The sequence below is a fragment of the Pecten maximus genome, chromosome 8 (genome assembly GCF_902652985.1).
Source record: "Pecten maximus chromosome 8, xPecMax1.1, whole genome shotgun sequence".
NCBI classification, from domain to species: Eukaryota; Metazoa; Mollusca; class Bivalvia; order Pectinida; family Pectinidae; genus Pecten; species Pecten maximus.
This window is the reverse complement of record NC_047022.1, coordinates 27,629,146-27,650,070: the sequence shown is the minus strand read 5'-3', so window position 1 is coordinate 27,650,070 and position 20,925 is coordinate 27,629,146. Positions and strand designations below refer to the sequence as shown.

The window sequence follows — 20,925 nt, the reverse complement described above, 5'->3', positions numbered from 1 at the left end:
TTTATTTGCATACGCGAAATTATACTTGGCCACGTTTCCCTTTGATTCAAGCCCATATTATTGTGGTAGAAACAGGTCACACGACTCGAAATTGTTGGATATGGAATTTATTTCACACTCGTAAGTTATTTTTTAAAAGTTGCAAAAAACACTCGCTAAAGCTCGTGTCTTTTGTAACTTTTAAAAAATAACTTACTCGTGTGAAATAACTTCCATATCCAACAACCACTCGTTGTGTAACCTCTATTTAATTCCCTAATTTGTCATATTTGATGGCTCATCTGGTCTTGATATTAAATTTGTTATAAATCATAATGTAGCGATTATTCAATAATTATTCATATTAATGTTTTTGCAGATATTTCTTTCTATTCATGAATTCATGATGGATCAATAATTGATCATAGATAGTTTAAAAAATTATGACGATCGATCATGAACTTTAGTGTGATTCCAAACACTAATTATAAGAAGTTGAAAAAAAAATCTCATTTATCAGAAAAAAATTGTAATATACATTTCCAAATGCTCGACATAGACTACTGATACAGACACTGATGCTGACTTTGCATTTTATGGGGATGCATCGAAATATCGTTTTAATCATATGGCTAAAGCAAAAATCCAAGCAATTTTCTTTCTCTCAATGACATATGTAATATTATGTTCCACTGGCGAATTCTAAAAATGTGATTTTCCTCGCGCAAGTGAATTATTCACCTTTCCCTCCAAGATTAATATTGATGCGGGTCACTTCCCTTGAAATCCTGAAGATAACAAACTCTGAACGAGTTAATCCCCGTTTTTCGAGGAAATTTGTCCAAATTTAGATATTGTCGGATTACAATGAAATTTGGTATCACATTCACGTTTAAAGAAAAAGGCCGCCATTAACTGCCCTCTGATTGTTCCAAATTTAGATTGTGGGATTTTGATGAAATTTGATAATGATACAGGTACATAATGGGACACGCACTTTTTACTCTCGTCCTGCCCTGCAGGTAGGGCGTAAGAATTGTACCTGCTGCCCCCATTGCATGATCGTAAGAGGCGACTAAACTTGGGATCTTATCTTTTCTCTTCTTTCTTGATAGCTTTCTTCTTCCTAATGTCTCCCTTGACAATGCCTCACTTTTGGCCTTTAGTTGAGCGTTCGCCGCTGTGAGGAAGGTTTTGGGTTCTGTCCCCTAGCCGAGACATACCAGAGTCTTTAAAAATGGTAGTTGCTACTCCTGCTTAGCGCTCAGCATATTTGGAGTGGGACGACTGGTTGGCCCGTTGTCAGTATAATGTGACCGGGTGGGGTGTGCTGCTGGGTGTCTTCGGCAGTATACTTCAGTGAGGTAGCACTCTAAATCGGCAAAAGTTCCGGCCTATCACAAGGAGACTTAACACGAACATACCGCAGCCTCCCAAAACACATACGCACTCACCACACTTATACATGTCGCACGCACGGGAGGCCGTCCTTAAATCACCTAAGATGTTAATAGGACGTTAAACAAAATAACCCAAACCCTTTACTCTCGTCACCTCACTTTATTTTTTTAACAAAATGGCCGCCATTTACTGGCCTTTGATTGGTCCAAATTTAGATATTGTCCGATTTCAATGAAAAATTTGGAGTGGGACGACTGGTTGGCCCGTTGTCAGTATAATGTGACCGGGTGGGGTGTGCTGCTGGGTGTCTTCGGCAGTATGCTTCAGTGAGGTACTTCTGAAGAAATAGTGATAAAAACGTTTAAGTGTCAAAATCAAACATGGCTGCCTAGTGGTCATTGTGTTTTCTAGATCAGACTCAAAATCAAACGGGCACAAATATGACCAATGGAAACCTACCAGTGAAATCTGAGATAAAATCTCCGAATACTTCTCAAGAAATAGCGATAACAACTTTCAATTGTCAATATCCAAAATGGTCGCCTGTGGGCAAATCTGTTTCCAGACCAGACTTAAATTCAGAAGGGCAAACGCCGAGACCAAGGAAGAGCTACACGTTAAGTTTGAGAAAAATCTCCGTACTTCGTTTTCTCAAGAAATACCAAGATTTTCTACGGACGAACCGACCACTAAATACTACGATGTACTTCGAACGCAGGACCGTCTTCAGATAGTGGGCTGAAATGGTAGTTACATTCCTTGCTTAACGCTCGGTTTGCCCGTTGTTAATTTGATATGACCGGATAGGGTGGTCTGCTGGGTGTCTTCGGTTGTATGCTAGTGATATAGACAAACAAGAACATACTGCAGTTTCCCTAAATACACAGGCATACACTTCACGCTTGCATCTCGCACACAGGGGATATCGTCTTTGAATTACTTAAGCTGTTAGTACGACATTATACAATTATTGCCCTTGTTCCGGGTTGACATGAATATTTGACCACCCGAGAGGTGTCATGTCACCCGAGGGTGACATGACACCTCAAGGGTGGGCAAATATTCATGTCAACCCGGAACAAGGGCAGTAATTGTTTTATTATACCGAAAAAAACATAAGTGAATTAATTTTGGTATCAATAAGTTTATTTATTACTATCAACAGTTTTTAAGAAAAGTTTTTAAGAGGTACCCCATCGTCTTTCTGGACCCGGCATAAAATTCTCCCAGTCGAACTTTCAATGTATGGACGTCGAAGTTTTCACAATCCTTGGTCTAGGCCTACCTGTTGCAGATAGGAAATGTCTAAAGGAATCCACGGCCCCATTGATGACCCTTTTGGTGTTTTTAGAATCCTTTTCTTGCAATAATTTCGCCAATTCCTCCTCTGTTGGCAGACGATAGCGTCCGCCGGCAGCCATTGTTGTTGTCAAGCAGAATACTCGGAACTCCTCTGATTCGACTACTTTTGAAGACGTTACGGAAGAGAGTTCCGAGTTGGGGCTCACGAGAGGGTGACATAACGATTTTGGAAGGGCTCACGAGAGGGTGACATTATGATATTTAGAGGGTGACATGATGTTTCGAAAGCGACAGCAAGTCAATAATGAATTATTTGGAAAGTTGTGGTTGACATAACGAATGTTTTTAATCACGTGACATGGTTTTCACTAATCAGAAGCTGTGATACAAGTCTGAGGTATAATAATAAACAATACAAACCAAACCAAACTATTCCCTAGGGAGGGACGTATATGCCTTATATGCGTCAAATTTACATCACACACGTGCACACTTCATACATACGATATACACGTATTCTATTATGCAGGTAGATCGTAAATATATTATCTTTTCTCTTTTTTATTTTCTTAACTACTTTCTTCTTCCTAATGTCTTCCTTTGAGAATGCCTCACTTTGGGTCTATAATTTGGGTGTTAGTTACTATGAGGAAGGTTTTTGGTTCTGTCTCCTGGAGACATACCAGAGTCAGTTAACTCTTGTTTAACGCTCAGTATTTTAAGAGTGTTTGGTTAAGCGTTTGAGTAACGTCCTGTCATCAGTTAAGGTAATTTAAGGACAGCCTCCCCTGTGTACGTGATGCATGCGTACGACCATTGATTTACCCATTGTCAGTATAATGTGTCCGGGTGGCGTATTCTGCTTGGTGTCTTCGGCAGTATGTTAGTGAGGTAGCACTATAAAGTCGGCATGAGTTCTGAGCTCTCATAGAGAGACAAACAGTGACATACCGCAGCTTTCCAAAACACGCACATGCACGTCAGGCAAACATCTCTCAAACCGTCCTTAAATTATGTTAACTGTTAATAGGCGTTAAACAATACAAAACAAACCAAATTATTCACGTACGTCACGAAGGACCTATACATCTGTAGCTACTTTATGTATTTATCGGCCGTGTGAATGGCCATCTTTGTGACTGTGCCGACTTTAATGATGTTTGTTTGTTATTTCATCAATTTTAATGTTAGAGATACTAAATAACGCAACCAATTGTTCTTTAATAATTTTCAATATACTGTTTTTCGTTCGATGTGTTTAGAAAACGCTTTATTATTTGTTTTCTTGTCTTTAGATTTCAATAATTTGCTATTAACATTTGGGATCAGATGTTAAATTTCAATCTTGTGGCTTTCACCTTCGAAACGCTTTCTGAAAAATGTATTCCTGGAATCCATTGGCAAATTTCAATAACCTGAGTTCGAAATCATCAGTACGAAGGAATTATTGTCATGATCATTTTAACGATACAATCCATAAAATCATATTTCGCCAGGATTCTAATGTTATACTTGAGCAGAGACGGGTTAACGATACCTTTGTGTTGTTCGGAAAAAAAGAAAACCAATTATACTTCAAGGGTAATCATTTTTTCAAGGTGGCAACACGAACTCTGTTTAATCAATCAAATGTGTCATTAAAAGATAATTATGTAACGTTAGCCCGCGTCGTTACAATACACGTCGGGTCTTTAGTAATTCGTTATGCTGTCATCTTGTGATCGTTTTATAGACATACAAACATCTCTCATTCGCTCTACCCTGCAGATTTTGAGTAAGAATTGTACCCCAACTGTCCCCGTTGCTTAATCGAATGAGGATCCTATTTTTCTAGCCATTTTATTCTTCCAAATGTCTCCCATGACAATGCCTCACTTTTGGTCTTCAGTAGATTCACTTTTTAACTGCAGTACGGTCGGGTTAAAATATTAAATTCACACAAAAATAATGCAGTACTCAACTCCCTTGGTTAATGAGCCTTAACTGTCTAATTCGTTTCATCCTTTTATCGTATGTTAATGATTTAAAGATGAGAAAATGGACCAAAAGCGGTCGAACTACCAGTCAAGGTATAGACTGTTGAACGGAGGGAGGTCTATCTTCAATTGGTTTTGTAACAGTTAGTCGACAGATATAGTTAACGTTGCTGTAAACAAATTACATTTTCAACTTCTTCTCCAAAAGCGCTGAACCAAATTCAATGAAATTTGGGAGGAAGCTTGTATTGCTAAAGGTCAACCAAAATTGTGAATTTTATGGTGTCTAACGCCCAGACGCCTGAGGAGCAGGGCAAAAAAAAAGGGTCAAATTGACTAAAATTTCTTCTCTACTCTCAGATATGGTGAAATCAAACACTCTTCATAGATGGAAGGGTCTTAAGGTGCTTTACCAAAATTGTGAATTTCATGACCCTGGGGTCTCACGTTTGCCCCTGTGGAGGGGGTAAACTTTACAATAGTTTATATAGGGAAATCACATTTTTGAATATGATTTGTTGGATTTCCATTGGAATTCATTCTAATTAGGTTAACATTATCAGCTTAGGATGGCAGTTTGATGGTAGGCACATGTTGGCCCTGACTGACCCTCGGGGCTGATGGGCGGGGCTAAACAGGGTCAAATTGACTAAAATTTCAAAAAAAAAACTTCTTCTCTTCTCTCAGATATAGTGGAATCAAACACTCTTCATAGACGGAAGGGGCTTATGGTGCTTTGCTCAAATTGTGAATTTCATGACCCCGGGGTCTCACGTTTGTCCCTGGAGAGGGGATAAACTTAACTATAGTTTATATAGGGAAATCACATTTTTGACTATGATTTGTTGGATTTCTATTGGAATTCATTTTAACTTTGATAACATTATCAGCATGGAATGACAGCTTAATGGTATGCACATGATGGCCCTGTCTGACATCTTGGACTGATGTATTTTGTGATATGGGTAAGGCATTTGATAGAGTTTGGCATGACAAATCGCTTTATAAGGGGAACATTTTGCATCAGCAATCAACGAGTATCAACAGATGGTTGATATTACACTTTGAAGGGCGTAAAAGTAGGAGTCCCATATGGCTTGGTCCTTGATCCAATTATATTTGTGATAATATTTCTAGTAATACGCATCCAGTGAACATCAGTTTGTTAGGCTCCAGTACCTATATGGGACCATATCATCGTTATTACTTACTAGACCCTATATATGATATTTCTCTTTACGATATAACTGATGATACCGAAATGAAATTAAAATGAAACTTACAAACAATCCGAGTAATATATGTACATTGGCAAAAAGGGATATCAATTTTAATCCTCTGAAAAAAATGAATCTGTTCTTTTTTCGGGGGAAAGGGGAATTTATTATTCCTGACATTTTCTTTGCTAATGATACAGCTTGCTCTGTCTTAGTTTACAAGCACGAAGGTATAACTTTCAGTAGGGGTGACAAATAGACTCGCCATATCAACTTTAGGTATGATCACGCATATGAAAGACGGAATACTTTAAGAATGCTGAAAATAAGGTAGATAGAAAAAGACCCGTAACAACATATCTGTTATCAGGCCATTATCAGAATATGGGGATGTTGTTTGGGATAACTATACCAATCAAAATATATATATAAAAAAAACTAGAGCCAATAAACTTTACGCACAAACTGGTTTTGAATTTCTTAGTTGTCGACGATGTAAGGTAATGTAAGGTAGCACTACTGTATAAAATTTAAGTATATCACAGATAGGCAATGCGAATTCCTTTCTAAAAGAATGTATAATGCGTACAACTGAATGAGTAAGTTTATTCTTCAAAGTGCTATTGAATATATATAGCAAACTTTTTTAGGATTTTAATATGTAATATCCCTCACAACATAAACATTCTAAATATCACTCAACTATTGCTTAAGTGAAACCATAGAGCTATACTATATTAAAAATAAATTATAATTACACAAAAATAATGTTAACTTGTTACATGACTTGTTCATGATAATAATGATTTATGATTATACTGTTCTTATGATATTATATGAGTGAACTCCAAACATTGAGCAAAATTCATCCTACAAATAAATTATCTCCTTATATAAAATACCATGAAATAAAATATGCATTGCTTCTGATAACTTGCCATGCATATTTGTTTGGTGAATGGTCGATGTGTTTATACACTGGACTGTATGACCTATTTTCAACAGAATTCTCGCTCGGCAGCTCATCAATAAATCCGCATCGATGGTTTATTAATTTAATGTCTTTCTTTTCCGTTCTAAAATAAAGTTATCTCCCTTTACTTGTGGAAGTGAATACCACTGCAGAATAATTCATGTAAATGCAAGCATTCTGAGAGTATTGCAACAGCAAGCAACATATGTCCCCTACCGCCCCCGCTAAAAATAGTAACAATGACTTTGATTAAAAACCATAAAACTGATTTGTAGCTACTCATACTGTAGTTACTTGATGGATTGACAGACGGACGGGGAGGAAACCCTATGATATTAAATTCATTTGACATACTGAAAGTCAATAGAATTTTGTTGAAGTCAAATACCCTACTTCTGTTCCACGGTCGATAGATTAGCATCTTCACTAGCCAAGGCTTCTGATTGCGTAACACTCTCAGAACCCTTCGCAGACATAGTCGTCTACAAACTGTGGCGCCCTGGACTCCCAGGGCATTCATTAAAATTGCGTCTTATATAATCAGGCTTGGTTTCGCAGTAAACAAAAATTGCGACTCCCAGTGCAAAACAACTACATTGCATGACCTTCTGAGTGCTCGATTATTTGATAGAAATTATCGATCACATACCTCATCAAAATGACACAAGCCTCCTTATGTGTTTGATGATGTACATCTCCGACAAAACGCCATAACTGACGTCTATATATTCCAAGAATTCCTGGAATCAGAAGCCTTCGCTAACGAAGATGATCGTCCGGTTGCTTGACAGATTTTTGTCCATTTTCATATTGAGAGGATACGACACGGCCAGGAAATAATGATCTGATCTGCAAGAAGACTGATATGAATGATCTATAATGAATTCATATGACATTTCTTGCTGTGATAGATTATAATAAATGTTAAGATTATGGAAAAAATAAAAACATGACCTTTCCATGGAAATAACATCTCCACTATGTTTCAGCTATTTTACTCTGTCGTTTTCCTCGCGTCAAATGCCCCCTGACTACACATGAGGAGATATGGTGAACGCCTGCTAATTCTATTTCTGTAATACAAGTGAATATTATCTCCCACTCTTGCTATTATATGTATATGATACACAGGCAAACCATTTCTATTTATCCGAAAACAGGGGTATAATGCAATGTATTAGGGTGATGGTTCGTGGATTTGTACATTAATCAGCTGCATAGTACAAAAACATGCTTTTATGGCTGGGCGGTTGAGTGTTGTGTCTGTGTACCGAAGTTAAGCAACGCCGAGCGTGATCAGCTCTTGGATGGGTGACCGCTCCGTTGTACCCCCGGTGCACGTTACAAATTCGTGGCAGTGATTTACAGCCAACTATGTCGTCCAATATTAATGATTTTATACATCGCAATAGACAAGCTACAATCTGAGATAAATCGGCTAACTGTGGTAATGAGTACGTGCCACTTGAGTCCTGTGCAGCAAGTATCATAAACATAAAAGTAAACGCCACTCAACATGTACCGCCCAGCAGAACGGGAGGTCACCTTGGAATTCTCAAGTCATTAAAGAGCGTTCGCCAAAAAAAACCTATCGGCCTTCATTGCAGAAGAATATGCGCAGATGGATCATTGGATGTAAGAAAAGTGAGGCAAAAACACAAATGCAAAACTTTCTGTGCCTGTTCAAGTTGTTCAGAGCGGCACGCCAATAGAGCGAATCGATATAGACATTACGGAACGACTGCCGGAAAATAAAATAGTAACCAGTACATTTGTGAAGTTGCCGACGTCTTAAAAGTGGGCAGATGCGTTCCCGATGCCAAATCAGCAGATACTCACAATCTCTACCATCTTTACTAGATTAGTAACACCATCGTCTTCCATTCATTCCGACCAAAGGAGTCTGTTTGAGAGTGGTTTGTTTACCTAAATGTGCCGAATACTATCCATAACCTAGAACCACATCCTGAAAGTGATAGCATGGGTGAGTTTTTTAATATAACGCTTAAGGAAATACTAAGATCATTTGTTATCGAAAACCAGAGTGACTGGAATCAACATCCGCCATACTTGTTACTGGCATACTGGTCTTCTGTCCATGAGACCACCAATTTCACGCAAAACGTCCTGGTGTTGGGTAGGGAGCTAGCCACGCCCATAGACATCATGATGGGAGGAGTGCCTGATGGGTAAGATGGAGTGCAAGTCAAAGGAAATAAGACACGCAAACAGCTTTGGAGCAGCCATATATTTATGTTCGTATTTTTATCAAATCTGCCATGCTACGCCAGATGCGATACCACGATACCCGATCAAGTAATCAGAAATTGAAGCCAAAAGACGTTGTCCGGGTATACTTTCAAACGGTTAAGGTTGGGTTGAGTTGAGTACGTTTCGGAGGATCGTATGTAATCATTGTAATATGTATCGTGGAAATTACGGTTCAACGTTTTTGATACCCAGGCAGGCAACAATCTTGAAATATAAAGCAGATAATCATGAGATAAATGTAATTTTGGAAATAAGGTGAATGCGGGTAGACAATTGGTATACGGTGATCATCAGAGACTGACACGAACATTAATGTTGTGAGCCGATATGATGATTTCGAATTTATATACGTCACTTTTAATTTATGAAGAGTCTAATAGCATTTTATTTACTCCACAGACATGCCCTACCGTAGATCATGTCTATCATCACGTTCTTTCCGCCGCATGGCTTGTGAGATAGCCTTTGATGCCATGACGGCGTTGAAGCAGCATATCGTGGGATGTGATCGGGCACTCCGAGAACTCGGCAAGCAAACTAGAAACATTGAAGGGACTGACACGAGTTTTTTTGTAGGTATTATGACCAGACTGTGTCCAGGAATGGAGATATACATCGATATGTGGAACGTAATCAACCGACCAAGGTCATCGATCTGACGGCGCACTTCCTCCATGACGTTGGCCATGACTGGACCTACAGTGGTAATTACGGCAGCTGTGAAAGTTGCGACAGCTACTACAGTTACGGCAGCTGCCACAGCTACTGTGTCTCTGTGCGCCTCTCTAGAGAATCCTGAGAAATCTGCGAAGCTCTCAATTCAGGTAGACCCCGACATTTCCGTAAGAGCGTTCCCTCATTATTAGTGTTGTGTCGCCTCTTTCTAATCCGGCACAACAGGCGGGATATGTTAGGGAGATTGTGGAAAAACAAATTCCAAATACCAGGAGAGACCAAGATTGCGAAAGGAAACGGAAGAGCAGACGAATCGACGTATAAACGCCGTCGATGCGTCAGTACAATGTGACATGAAGAAGGTCAAAAACGTCCCCGGAGGGAGAAAAGTACCACCAGGACGACTACTGGATCATACGGAGAAACAATTTTATCACGGTCCCTAGCATTTTATAGAGTTAGTTCGAGTGAACCGGACACGGGACGTTGGACGGGCAATTTGCCGGACACAGGAACCATGAAAGACTTTATCATTCGCAATGTTACTTGTTTGGGTTTATGACTTATTGGGTGGGTTATCACAGTTGCATATAAACCGCTGGTCGAGTCCGCTGCTGGCTCTCATGAGAAGCGCACCTGGTACTGAGAAATGAGAGCAATTATAAATTCATTATACAGGACGCTCGGTGTTGTGAGGATATCTGTCGAAACGTGACGGTAGAAACGCTGTCAATTCGGCACACATTGTAAGTACCACTGCCTTCCAAAACAAACACTCGCTCAACATTCATCTCGCACACAGAATGTTGATAGAACGTTAACTAATTCTTTCTTGTACATATCTGGTATAGGACCTTTGCAAGTACATATATTGGCGCTAAGTTTCAAGTCTCAGACATTTTCTAGTTTTCTTGTAATGTCGATTCTGCAATACACCGGGTTTTTTTTGGGTTTTTTTTTCATTATTTGGGGTTGAATGTCCACAAAACAGCCAGGGTCATTTGATGACATGTGTCAATGAACACAAACAGATTTAAGGTCCTGAGTGTTGCCATGGGGACAGAAGATCTATTTTGGTCTCTTTAATGTCCCCTGAATAGAATTTCTGAAAGAAAATTCCCGATTCCTCATTGACCAACTTTTAGTCGTCTTCTACGTCTAAGATATGTTGTATGGTATACATTCCATTTAATTGTACTGCAAGCTACGTGTATAGTCGCTCGAAATATCCTAAAATGATTCAATGGGGAAGGTTTCTTCTGAAATATAATTGCATTTCTCCATTCTTATCTAACACAATAAGAACGTCTCGTGTCTAAATAGGAAATTGAATGAAATGCATTAATCAAATTTTTTCTTAAACATCAAGGGGTAAACGGTTGCTCAAGTATGCTACACCGCCGACAGCAAATATACTGATTCCCTTTAAAATGCATAAAAATGACATTTTCTGTGCATTGTATAGTATATCGTGTCATTACAAAAAATAATGGGGAAAATGCGTTCCAATAATATTACGAACCGAAAGTAGCATGCCAAATATAGAGGCGGAATACGATGAAACATTTCGGGATGTAATTAATTATCGACTTTATATTATTATAAAACCGGAAAAGTAACCCTCCATGGAAAGAAAACGTAATTTCAATTCCTGAACAAGGAAAAAAACAGCACTGATTTCTCCAGCTATCTCTTAGTTGTTCTCTCACTAGCTGCGTATGTAAAACCCGAGCGCATGATAAACTCCATGCGTGTGTGGTGTTTAGAATTGGATAACATCATATCATCTCCTAAAAGTGGCTAGAGAACAAATACGAGTTACCAATGATCATCGATTAGTCTTGAAACTGTTGTGCTCGAATAGCACTTGGTCGCGGTCTTATCGAAAGTATGGTATAATGAAATATCTGCATGTTAAATAAAAAGGTATTTTGCCGAATTTTATCTCAAACTTCCTAACAGACAACTTTTGAAGTACGGAATAGAATATTTCTTAATGATGTACATGAGCAGAAAGTGGTAATACCGTAGGGGAGAATTCCTTCTGGTACACAATTAGGGCTGAAAGTATACAGTATTGCCATGCTGGTGATTTTCTGATAATTTATAAATATATACATAAACGATATTGAAAGACAGTATATGAATAAACTCCTAATGTTGGCGGATTCAAGTTCTCTAAATCGAAGAACAAGAAAATTCTTATTTCCCCGTCGAGGTTTCACCCATTCCTGAAGTCGACCAAACTAAAGTTCTGCGCAAACTATTTGACAGTTAGTTATGAATTCTAAACGGCCTTTTGAACCTATAAAAGTCATAAATATAAATTGGTACAGTCACGTACAGTTTAAAATGACAATGGCTACTCAAATCCTGTGATACAGACCAAAAGCCTTTAGATAGTTCAACGTTTTGTACACGATGATAGAAAAGGATAAACTTGTTATGCTGTTATAAAAAAAAACTTGCTGTTGTAGGTTGTAGATCAATACAATCCCATAAAAAGTGTTTAAAGGTAATTGGTTCATTGCATGCACTGAGGCTGATCCTTACATTGTACAATCCCAGTTTCTTCTTATCGAATACTTTGAGGTTAAATGTAACAATGTCCTAGATATTCTAACGGCGGTGTTCCACACGACCCTCTGCCCAGTAGGTAGGGCGTAAGATTGTAGTTGATACCCCATTTCATGATCGTAATAGGCCACTTCATTTGGGAAGTTATCTTTCTCTTCTTTGAAACAACTTTGTTCTTCCTAGATGATGCCCCACTTTTGGTCTTTAGTTGACAATTCGCCTCTGTGATATAGCTTTTGATTCTGTCCCCAGGTCAAGATATATCAGAGTCTCTACGAAACGTATATGCTAATCCTGTTGAGCGCTGAGCTTGTTTGGAGTGGCGCGACTGGATCATGCAATGGGGGCAGCAGGTACAATTCTTACGCTCTACCTGCAGGGCAGACATTAGATTGTACCTACAATTAGATTGTACCTGCAGGACAGAGAAGCAAACCAGTCGCTCCACTCCCCTGGTTTGCTTCTCTGTCCTGCAGGTACAATCTAATTAAAATCTAGATGTCATTATCACTACGTTACATATATATATAATGACCATCTATATTTTAATTAGATTGCTGCAGGTAGGGCGTAAGAATTGTATACCTACTGTCCCCATTGCATGATTGTTAGAGGCGACTAAATTTGGAATCTTATTTTTTCTGTTCCTTCTGAACAACTTTCTTCTTCCTAATGTCTCCCTTGACAATGCCCCACTTTTGGCCTTTAGTTGAGCGTTCGCCGCTGTGAGGAAGGCTTTGGGTTCTGTACCCTAGCCGAGAGTGTCGTCGGCAGTATGCTTCACTGAGGTAGCACTATAAATCGGCAAAAGTTCCGGCCTATCACAAGGAGACTTAACACGAACATACCGCAGCCTCCCAAAACATACATGCGCACTCACTGTGCTGGACCAGCAGTAGGAGTTACCTCCCTTGGTATAGCCTACGTCAGTACGTGATATTTAGTAGTTGTTTGTCATGAGTTATCCCCCGTAGTGTCGCTCTTCGTATTGCAGAAGAACGCCAGAAATTATAAACACGTTTTACAGCGTTACAAGACCGCAGTGCATTTGTAAGTTTTTAGATATATTTTGCAATGTCAATATGGTATATATTGTTTGACAAATATCACATAAGTAATGTGGATCGACGTTCGATTGTCAAATTTAGACATTAATTCAGTATTGTTCGGTTAAGCGATATGTTAGTATTTTTCGAAACAGTGCAAGTCATTTCGTCCCATTTTATATGTATGGCAAAACAGTGCCTCGCTGATTACATGGAGCCTTTTACTTGTGTAAATAAAATGTAAAATTAATGTGTAGCATTACCTCCCATTGTTTGATTTACCATTAATTGTCATTTTATCGATAAATGCGTATTTTAAGTCTGTTAAGGAAAGTTACAGTCTCCTAGTCATATGATTACAGATGTCAGTATTTAGTGCTGCTGTGATTTATTTGTATACACTGTGTAGATGTAGTTATATAATAATATAGTATGCCAGTTTGAGTTTATTACAATCTCCACATACATATATCTTCATATATATCCAAGGGTAATAAGTACTTCCCTATGTTTGTAGATTACTATTGATATTAGTGTTGTAACTGCTCACAATGTATTTTACTTAATTGTAGAGCACATGTGCAAGCCTATTTTTTGAAATGCCTTAAATCAGAAGTCAGGCTAGGTGTCACCACAGCGTAAGTTTATATATGCATGTACAAGTATAGATCTATTATAGTGTGCAGTACAGTACCTATATATTGTAATGATTCAATCTATAATTGTTAATCACATGTGTGAATAGTTAAATACTAAATTGTTATAGTGTTTATAATACTATCTATTAGAATGTTGTCTATGAGTTCAGTTCTCAGACATGATAATATGACCATTAACGATGAGGCTAATTGATATCAGAGTTAATATGTCAATAGTTATAGTAACAACAAAGTCTTTGATTGTACAATGTACCTTTAATTTTCAAGTAATTATATTGTTGATTTGTCAATATTATGATACTAGTATTCAGTATTCTAGTCAACAATGTTAGCTATATAGGAAAAACAGTATGTTTAGTATGAAATAGAATATTTGTCACTATGTTAGGACTCATAAGAGTATTTTGTTTCACATTTCAGTTCTTACGGTGTTAACTATGGTTTTAACTATAGTGTTATGTTGAATAAACAAGTTTGACGTCCGTTATCTGTCTGTCATCATTCAGCAAGAGTGAGTGGCGGAACACTCACCACACGCATGCATGTCCCACGCACGGGAGGCCGTCCTTAAATGACCTTAGCTGTTAATAGGACGTTAAACAAAATAAACCAAACCAATCATTGCTGCGGCCGCTGGATCTAACCGAACTAGTGCCAGGCGGCTCCTATGTTCTTGGCAAACATGACCATCAACTCTCAATCGAGCCAGTACGGACCTATACCCAAGGTGAGGGTTTTCATCTACCATAGGTTTGATGACGGAATCTAGCTCAGCATCAGACAGAGTACTAAATGTCTGAGATGTTGACAGCCCAAAACATCTGAAAAAATACAGCATTATTTTTCAGGAACTAGCCATACTAAGGCTGTAAATTGTTTTGAAATAATAACAGGGTTGGCTAGTATTGTGCAGCAAGTATGTCCCCTGCCTGACACAACAGTTTCTTTAAACGGCTTGAGAGAAATCGATACGACTACCATTATTTTTATTCTCTTTTTGAAAAGGGTAGTCTCCTCCTAAGCAAGATTGATTACTTTTATTAATTAAACTTTAATTGTGATAATTATAGATTCAGTTACTGTGTTGGTGAAACACTGATATGAAACATCAACCCTTTCACTTAGAATGGCAGGTCCTGTATAGTGCTTTTTTCACAAGAACTTAAATTGACCTAGACGGACCATGGGCCTTAAAGATCATCTGAGTTTTGAAATATCAGCTCCTGAATGTCATACCATTTGTGACCTGTGACCTAAACATGCACTTCATTTCATCTAATTTACTAACTACAACGTTGTGTTTCATGTAAATTACCGTAATCGTCTCATTACTGTTGATCTAGACACATGCAAAATCCTAGCCATATCTGCTCCCTTGAAACCCAACTGTAGCAGATACTGCAGCTGCTCTATAGTAATGTTGTAAAGTGGAGGTCCAACTTTATTGTCTGATGTCCTTGTTGCTTTGTAGGCTGATTGTGGATTTGAGGATCTGCAAATTAACATAAAATTCTTGGCAAAAAAAAGTGGTATTTTAGTATAAAGTATTTTTGAGGCCCTTTATGCCTTTTGGGCAGGTAGGGCGTAAGAATTGTACCTGCTGCCCCCATTGCATGATCGTAAGAGGCGACTAAATTTGGGATCTTATCTTTTCTCTTCTTTCTTAACAACTTTCTTCTTCCTAACGTCTCCCTTGACACTGCCTCACTTTTGGCCTTTAGTTGAGCGTTCGCCCCTGTGAGGAATGCTTTGGGTTCTGTCCCCTGGCCGAGACATACCAGAGTCTTTTAAAATGGTAGTTGCTACCCCTGCTTAGCGCTCAGCGTATTTGGAGTGGGACGACTGGTTCGCCCGTTGTCAGTATAATGTGACCGGTTGGGGTGTGCTGCTGGGTGTCTTCGGCAGTATGCTTCAGTGAGGTAGCACTATAAATAGGCAAAAGTTCCGGCCTATCACAAGGAGACTTAACATGAACATACCGCAGCCTCCCAAAACACACATACGCACTCACCACAAACATGCATATCGCACGCACGGGAGGCCGTCCTTAAATGACCTTAGCTGTTAATAGGACGTTTAACAAAATAAACCAAACCAAACCAAACATTCACGGAGTAACCGAGTTAACTCCCCTTGGTGGAGAGTCTTCATTCCCCCTATTATGCTGCCGCCATGTTTTTGGCTTGCTTCAGGGGCTTAAGTGTGACCCTTATTTTTGCTCCCACCTCTCCCGCACCCTATCTGCCCTGCAGGTAGGGCGTAAGAATTGTACCTGCTGCCCCCATTGCATGATCGTAAGAGGCGACTAAATTTGGGATCTTATCTTTTCTCTTTCTTAACAACTTTCTTCTTCCTAATGTCTCCCTTGACAATGCCTCACTTTTGGCCTTTAGTTGATCGTTCGCTGCTGTGAGGAAGGCTTTGGGTTCTGTCCCCCAGCCGAGACATACCAAAGTCTTTAAAAATGGTAGTTGCTACTCCTGCTTAGCGCTCAGCATACAAGGAGTGGGACGACTGGTTCGCCCGTTGTCAGTATAATGTGACCGGGTGAGGTGTGCTGCTGGGTGTCTTCGGCAGTATGCTTCAGTGAGGTAGCACTATAAATCGGCAAAAGTTCCGGCCTATCACAAGGAGACTTAACACGAACATACCGCAGCCTCCCAAAACACGCATACGCACTCGCCACACGCATGCATGTCGCACGCACGGGAGGCCGTCCTTAAATGACCTTAGCTGTTAATAGGACGTTAAACAAAATAAACCAAACCAAACCACTGCCATATCTCAGTAATATTACTAGATGGCTTGCTGTCTTATTTCTGTGTCCATGCTTGCATTTTTCTGTTATTGTCAAGGTATTAGTCTTTTAATGTGTTTAGTAGTATGAGTGTGAAGTATATATTAATGTTATATTAATTCAATCTTGTCTTTTTCATTGTATTGTTCACGGACATTTCAGTGGCGACGAGGATTTCCGGTGCATCGAAGCTAAAGATAACGGCAGTATGGTAAACCAAAAACGCTATAGTTAGCCTAGAAAGCCATTCACCGACAGCCAAAGTGGCGAATGTTTCTGAACTTTTCTCGGTATTGCCATTCCACGTGCAGGTAGGAACTCCGATAATGGCAGTGTACGGTAAAACAGAATCATTCGATTTTGATATGAACTGGGATGAATATGTCGAAAGGGTGGAACAATATTTTATAGCTAATGGAGTTGATAATGCAGATAAACAACGCTCAATATTTTTGACAGTTGTGGGTCAGAAAATGTATGGCCTCGTGCGAAACCTTACATCTCCCGACAACCCTCCACCAAAACATATGACGAGTTAAAGACACTCATATCTCGGCATTTAAAGCCGAAACCTCTCATAATAGCAGAACGCTTTAAATTTTATCAACGTAATCAGCATTCGAATGAGACTGTCAATATGTGGCCGAACTGAGACGGCTCAGTAAACATTGTGAATTTGGTGCATTTCTAGATAATGCGTTGAGAGACAGATTTGCTTCTGGCTTATCCTCTATTCCGACACAAAGGAAACTGCTCACCGAAGCTACACTGACGATGACAAAGGTCAGGGATATAGCTGTGAGTATGGAAATGGCAGAGAATGAGGCTCAGAAATTGAAAGGAGACACGGGATAAAGCTGAAAAGGTTCACAAATTTCAAGCATCTAAGGAATGTTTTCGATGCGATAAGAATAACCACAGTGCGGACAGATGTTTTTACAAAAACAGTAAGTGTCATACATGTAAAGAGGTATTACAATTACACAAAAGGTGCCCAAAGTCCAAAGATAAACATTGCAATTCCAAAAATCAAAGTTCTGGGAGTACTAGAAATTCTTTGGAGGATTCTGACCAGGACGAGTTTCCGAAGTATGGCCGATATTCTCAATAAAGTCCAGAGGGAAAAAGGAAATAAAAATTTCTGTTGACATCGAGAAGATAGCACAAACCATGGAGCTGGATACCGGTTCACCAGTTTCATTGATATCTGATAAAGATTTCAGAAATAAATTCCAGGATAAATTCAAATTACAGAGCAGTTCGACCACGTTAAAAACATATACTGGGGAATTCGAAGTGTTAACAGTGTTGGGAGAGGCTGAAGTCCAAGTGTCTTATGATGGACAGACCAAACTTTTACCATTGCTTGTGGTGGAAGGCGATGGACCTGCTTTATTTGGTAAGAACTGGTTGGGACAACTGCGATTGAACTGGAAAACAATCAACATGGTGTCTATCAACAAACAGAAATATTCAGTGTTTGACGACAAGTTAGGTACTGTCAAAGGGATCACAACATCTATCAAGCTCAAGGACAATACACAACCTAAGTTCTTCAAAGCTAGAACTGTACCTTATTCACTCAAGGACCAGATAGGTGCAGAACTTGTTCGTTTAGAGGCTGAAGGCATAGTTGAAAAGGTTGACAGTTCAGATTGGGCAATACCAATTGTACCTGTCAGGGAACCCTACGGGTCCGTGAGAATATGTGGTGATTACATATTGACTATGCAGGACCGTTCCTGAACAGTATGTTTCTAGTCGTGGTAGCCGCTCATTCAAAATGGTTGGATATTGTAAGAACTGTCATCAACCAGTGCTGAAAGCACAATCAACGCACTCCGATATATGCTTTCTGCGTAAGGACTACCAAAGGAAGTGGTATCGGACAACGGGCCACAGTTTGTTGCAGCCGAGTTTGAATCATTTCTAAAAAATAATGGTGTAAAACATATTAAATCAGCGCCCTATCACCCAAGCTCGAATGGTGAAGCTGAACGCGCAGTGAGGACGTTTAAGACTGGTATGAGGAAGGAACCATAAACCAGAAATTGGCATCATTCCTGTTGTCCTACAGGACCACTCCTCATACTTTGACCAAGGTCACACCAGCTGAGTTGTTCATGGGCAGGAAGCTCAGAACACGTTTGGATATTATCAGACCAAATCTAGAACAGTCCGTTCAGTTACGCAATCAAAGACATGGAACGAAGGGCCGGGAACTGGAAGTGGGAGACTTCGTGATGGTACATGACTACAGGGGTTCTAAGCGAAAACGATCATGGATTCGTGGACTTATTCTGCGGAAGCTTGGACCAGTTACTTATACTGAACAGGTTGGAGAACTCCAGTCGAAACGACATATTGATCAGATGCGACCCTGTCATCCAGATTGTGTGGTGGACGGTGATACGAACAAGTCGCATTTGCATGATGTCATTGATGTGCCACGGTATTATCCTCGTGAACAGGAAATGCGTGCACCTGCTGTGGTTCCGTCAAGCGAATCAAGAACTCCTTCGATGACTTCTACTCCAAGTCTCAAACACTCTGTTACGAATGGGAGTCGCGAAACCATGTCAAAGACAATGGAATCTATTCCGTCGTATGATAATCCATAGCAACGGAACCGCGATTTCCGCGCCGCGAACATTCCAAGAGGTTAATTGAGACCATGTGACAGTTGAAGGCTGAACAGGAACTGTTTTTGTGTAATTGTAGTTATTTTAATGACAGTTAAAATTATACTGGAATTATAATTCTGTTATGTTGTGTTCAGTTAATAGGACTGATTTTGATGAACTGTGCTCAAATATGTTATGTTCAAGTGAAAATATCTTTTCATAATATTTACAGACAGCATTATATATACCATAACATACGGTAATTAGTACAAGTCAGGATCCAGGCTGTGCCCGTTTCTGTCTAGCAGCATTTAGTATCACTTTATGTACATGTACTGCGCATGCTTGGTGTGTGTTGTTCCCTGCTGCCCGCCTTGTTTGGATTAAACCGTAAACCATGTGCTCATTGTTTGTTCCCGATTATCAGCATTAAGAAGCCTTGCCTCGGACATTTCATGAATTGAGTTGCTCAAATGTAAATATAAGCATTGAACTGCCTTTAGTTGGAAGTTATGGGCTAATGAATGCCAACTGGACAAAGGCAAAATTTACATTTGACAACGATTTTTAAAGACTATATCCAGGAATTTTGCTCCGACGATGAATGAACAAATTATCATTGTCAAAGACGGAACAGCCTTTTCAACAGCCATCTTTCGTTATCGCCGACGTGACAATTATGACGTCACTATATTAATGACGTCATAATAAAGATTTGGAAGTTATGGACTCATAACTTCCAAGTGAGCTTGGTAAAGTTATATAGTGGGGCTGCAGTGTAAATGTAAATATTTATATTTGACAAGTGTGTAACAAGGATTACGAGGTGCCCGATATTGATTCGCAAGCCTAATCACCGTGCATAATTATCGAAAATTGATAACATTGGACTTGATTAGCTTTATATAGTGACAATGCAATGCAAGCGTAAATGTAAGATAACCTAAAACTCTAGTTGCACACACGTATTAATGGCAATCCAAGGTGCTCATTTGCACTCTCCTAACATTAAAAATGACCATAGGACTGGACGCTTGACCGGCGAAATCCTTGCAACAATTCTGCTTTTCTAACAAACCTGCAATGGTGAAACCTCTATCAGCCATAACACTGTCATATGGGTCTAAATGTGACAAGAGACCTGTCTGATGTCTTTCCACCCCACGCTTTAGACACATATATGTAATATATATATAATAACAACAGATGTACTTAGTTTTTTATGTTTCATGTTCGTAGTTTGAAAATTTAATTCTTGTGTTTTATTCTGTCCGTATAGGCCCTCGCTTTACACTAGTCAAATTTTCATACTTGACTCGACGCCATATTGCTAACTATGTAGGTCGCGGTCGGCCTAATTACCCTAATCAGTGCGCGATGGAGCGAAAAGAAAAAAATATAACATTTATTAGCTCACCTGGACCGAAG

At 39.3% G+C, this 20,925-nt stretch overlaps 2 protein-coding genes and 1 long non-coding RNA gene across 3 annotated transcripts in view; 2 read left to right on the top strand and 1 right to left on the bottom strand.

Annotated features, from left to right (window-relative positions):
• The window catches only part of LOC117332243 (golgin subfamily A member 6-like protein 2), a 33,552-nt gene extending 23,958 nt beyond the window's left edge, over nt 1-9,594 (bottom strand). Inside the window, exon 1 of the mRNA XM_033891128.1 lies at nt 9,530-9,594. Within this exon, the coding sequence (XP_033747019.1) occupies nt 9,530-9,594 (65 nt within the window). The remainder of the gene's footprint in view (nt 1-9,529) is intronic.
• Nucleotides 9,595-13,280: 3,686 nt separating this feature from the next.
• Nucleotides 13,281-14,558, top strand: LOC117332395. The gene is made up of 2 exons (XR_004533723.1): nt 13,281-13,421; nt 13,990-14,558. It is a non-coding gene; the product is annotated as an uncharacterized LOC117332395 (long non-coding RNA).
• A 4,438-nt stretch (nt 14,559-18,996) lies between these two features.
• Nucleotides 18,997-19,494, top strand: LOC117332242. Its single transcript, XM_033891127.1, has one exon. The coding sequence runs from the start codon at nt 18,997-18,999 to the stop codon at nt 19,492-19,494; it is 498 nt and encodes a 165-aa protein (XP_033747018.1).
• Nucleotides 19,495-20,925: the final 1,431 nt, after the last annotated feature.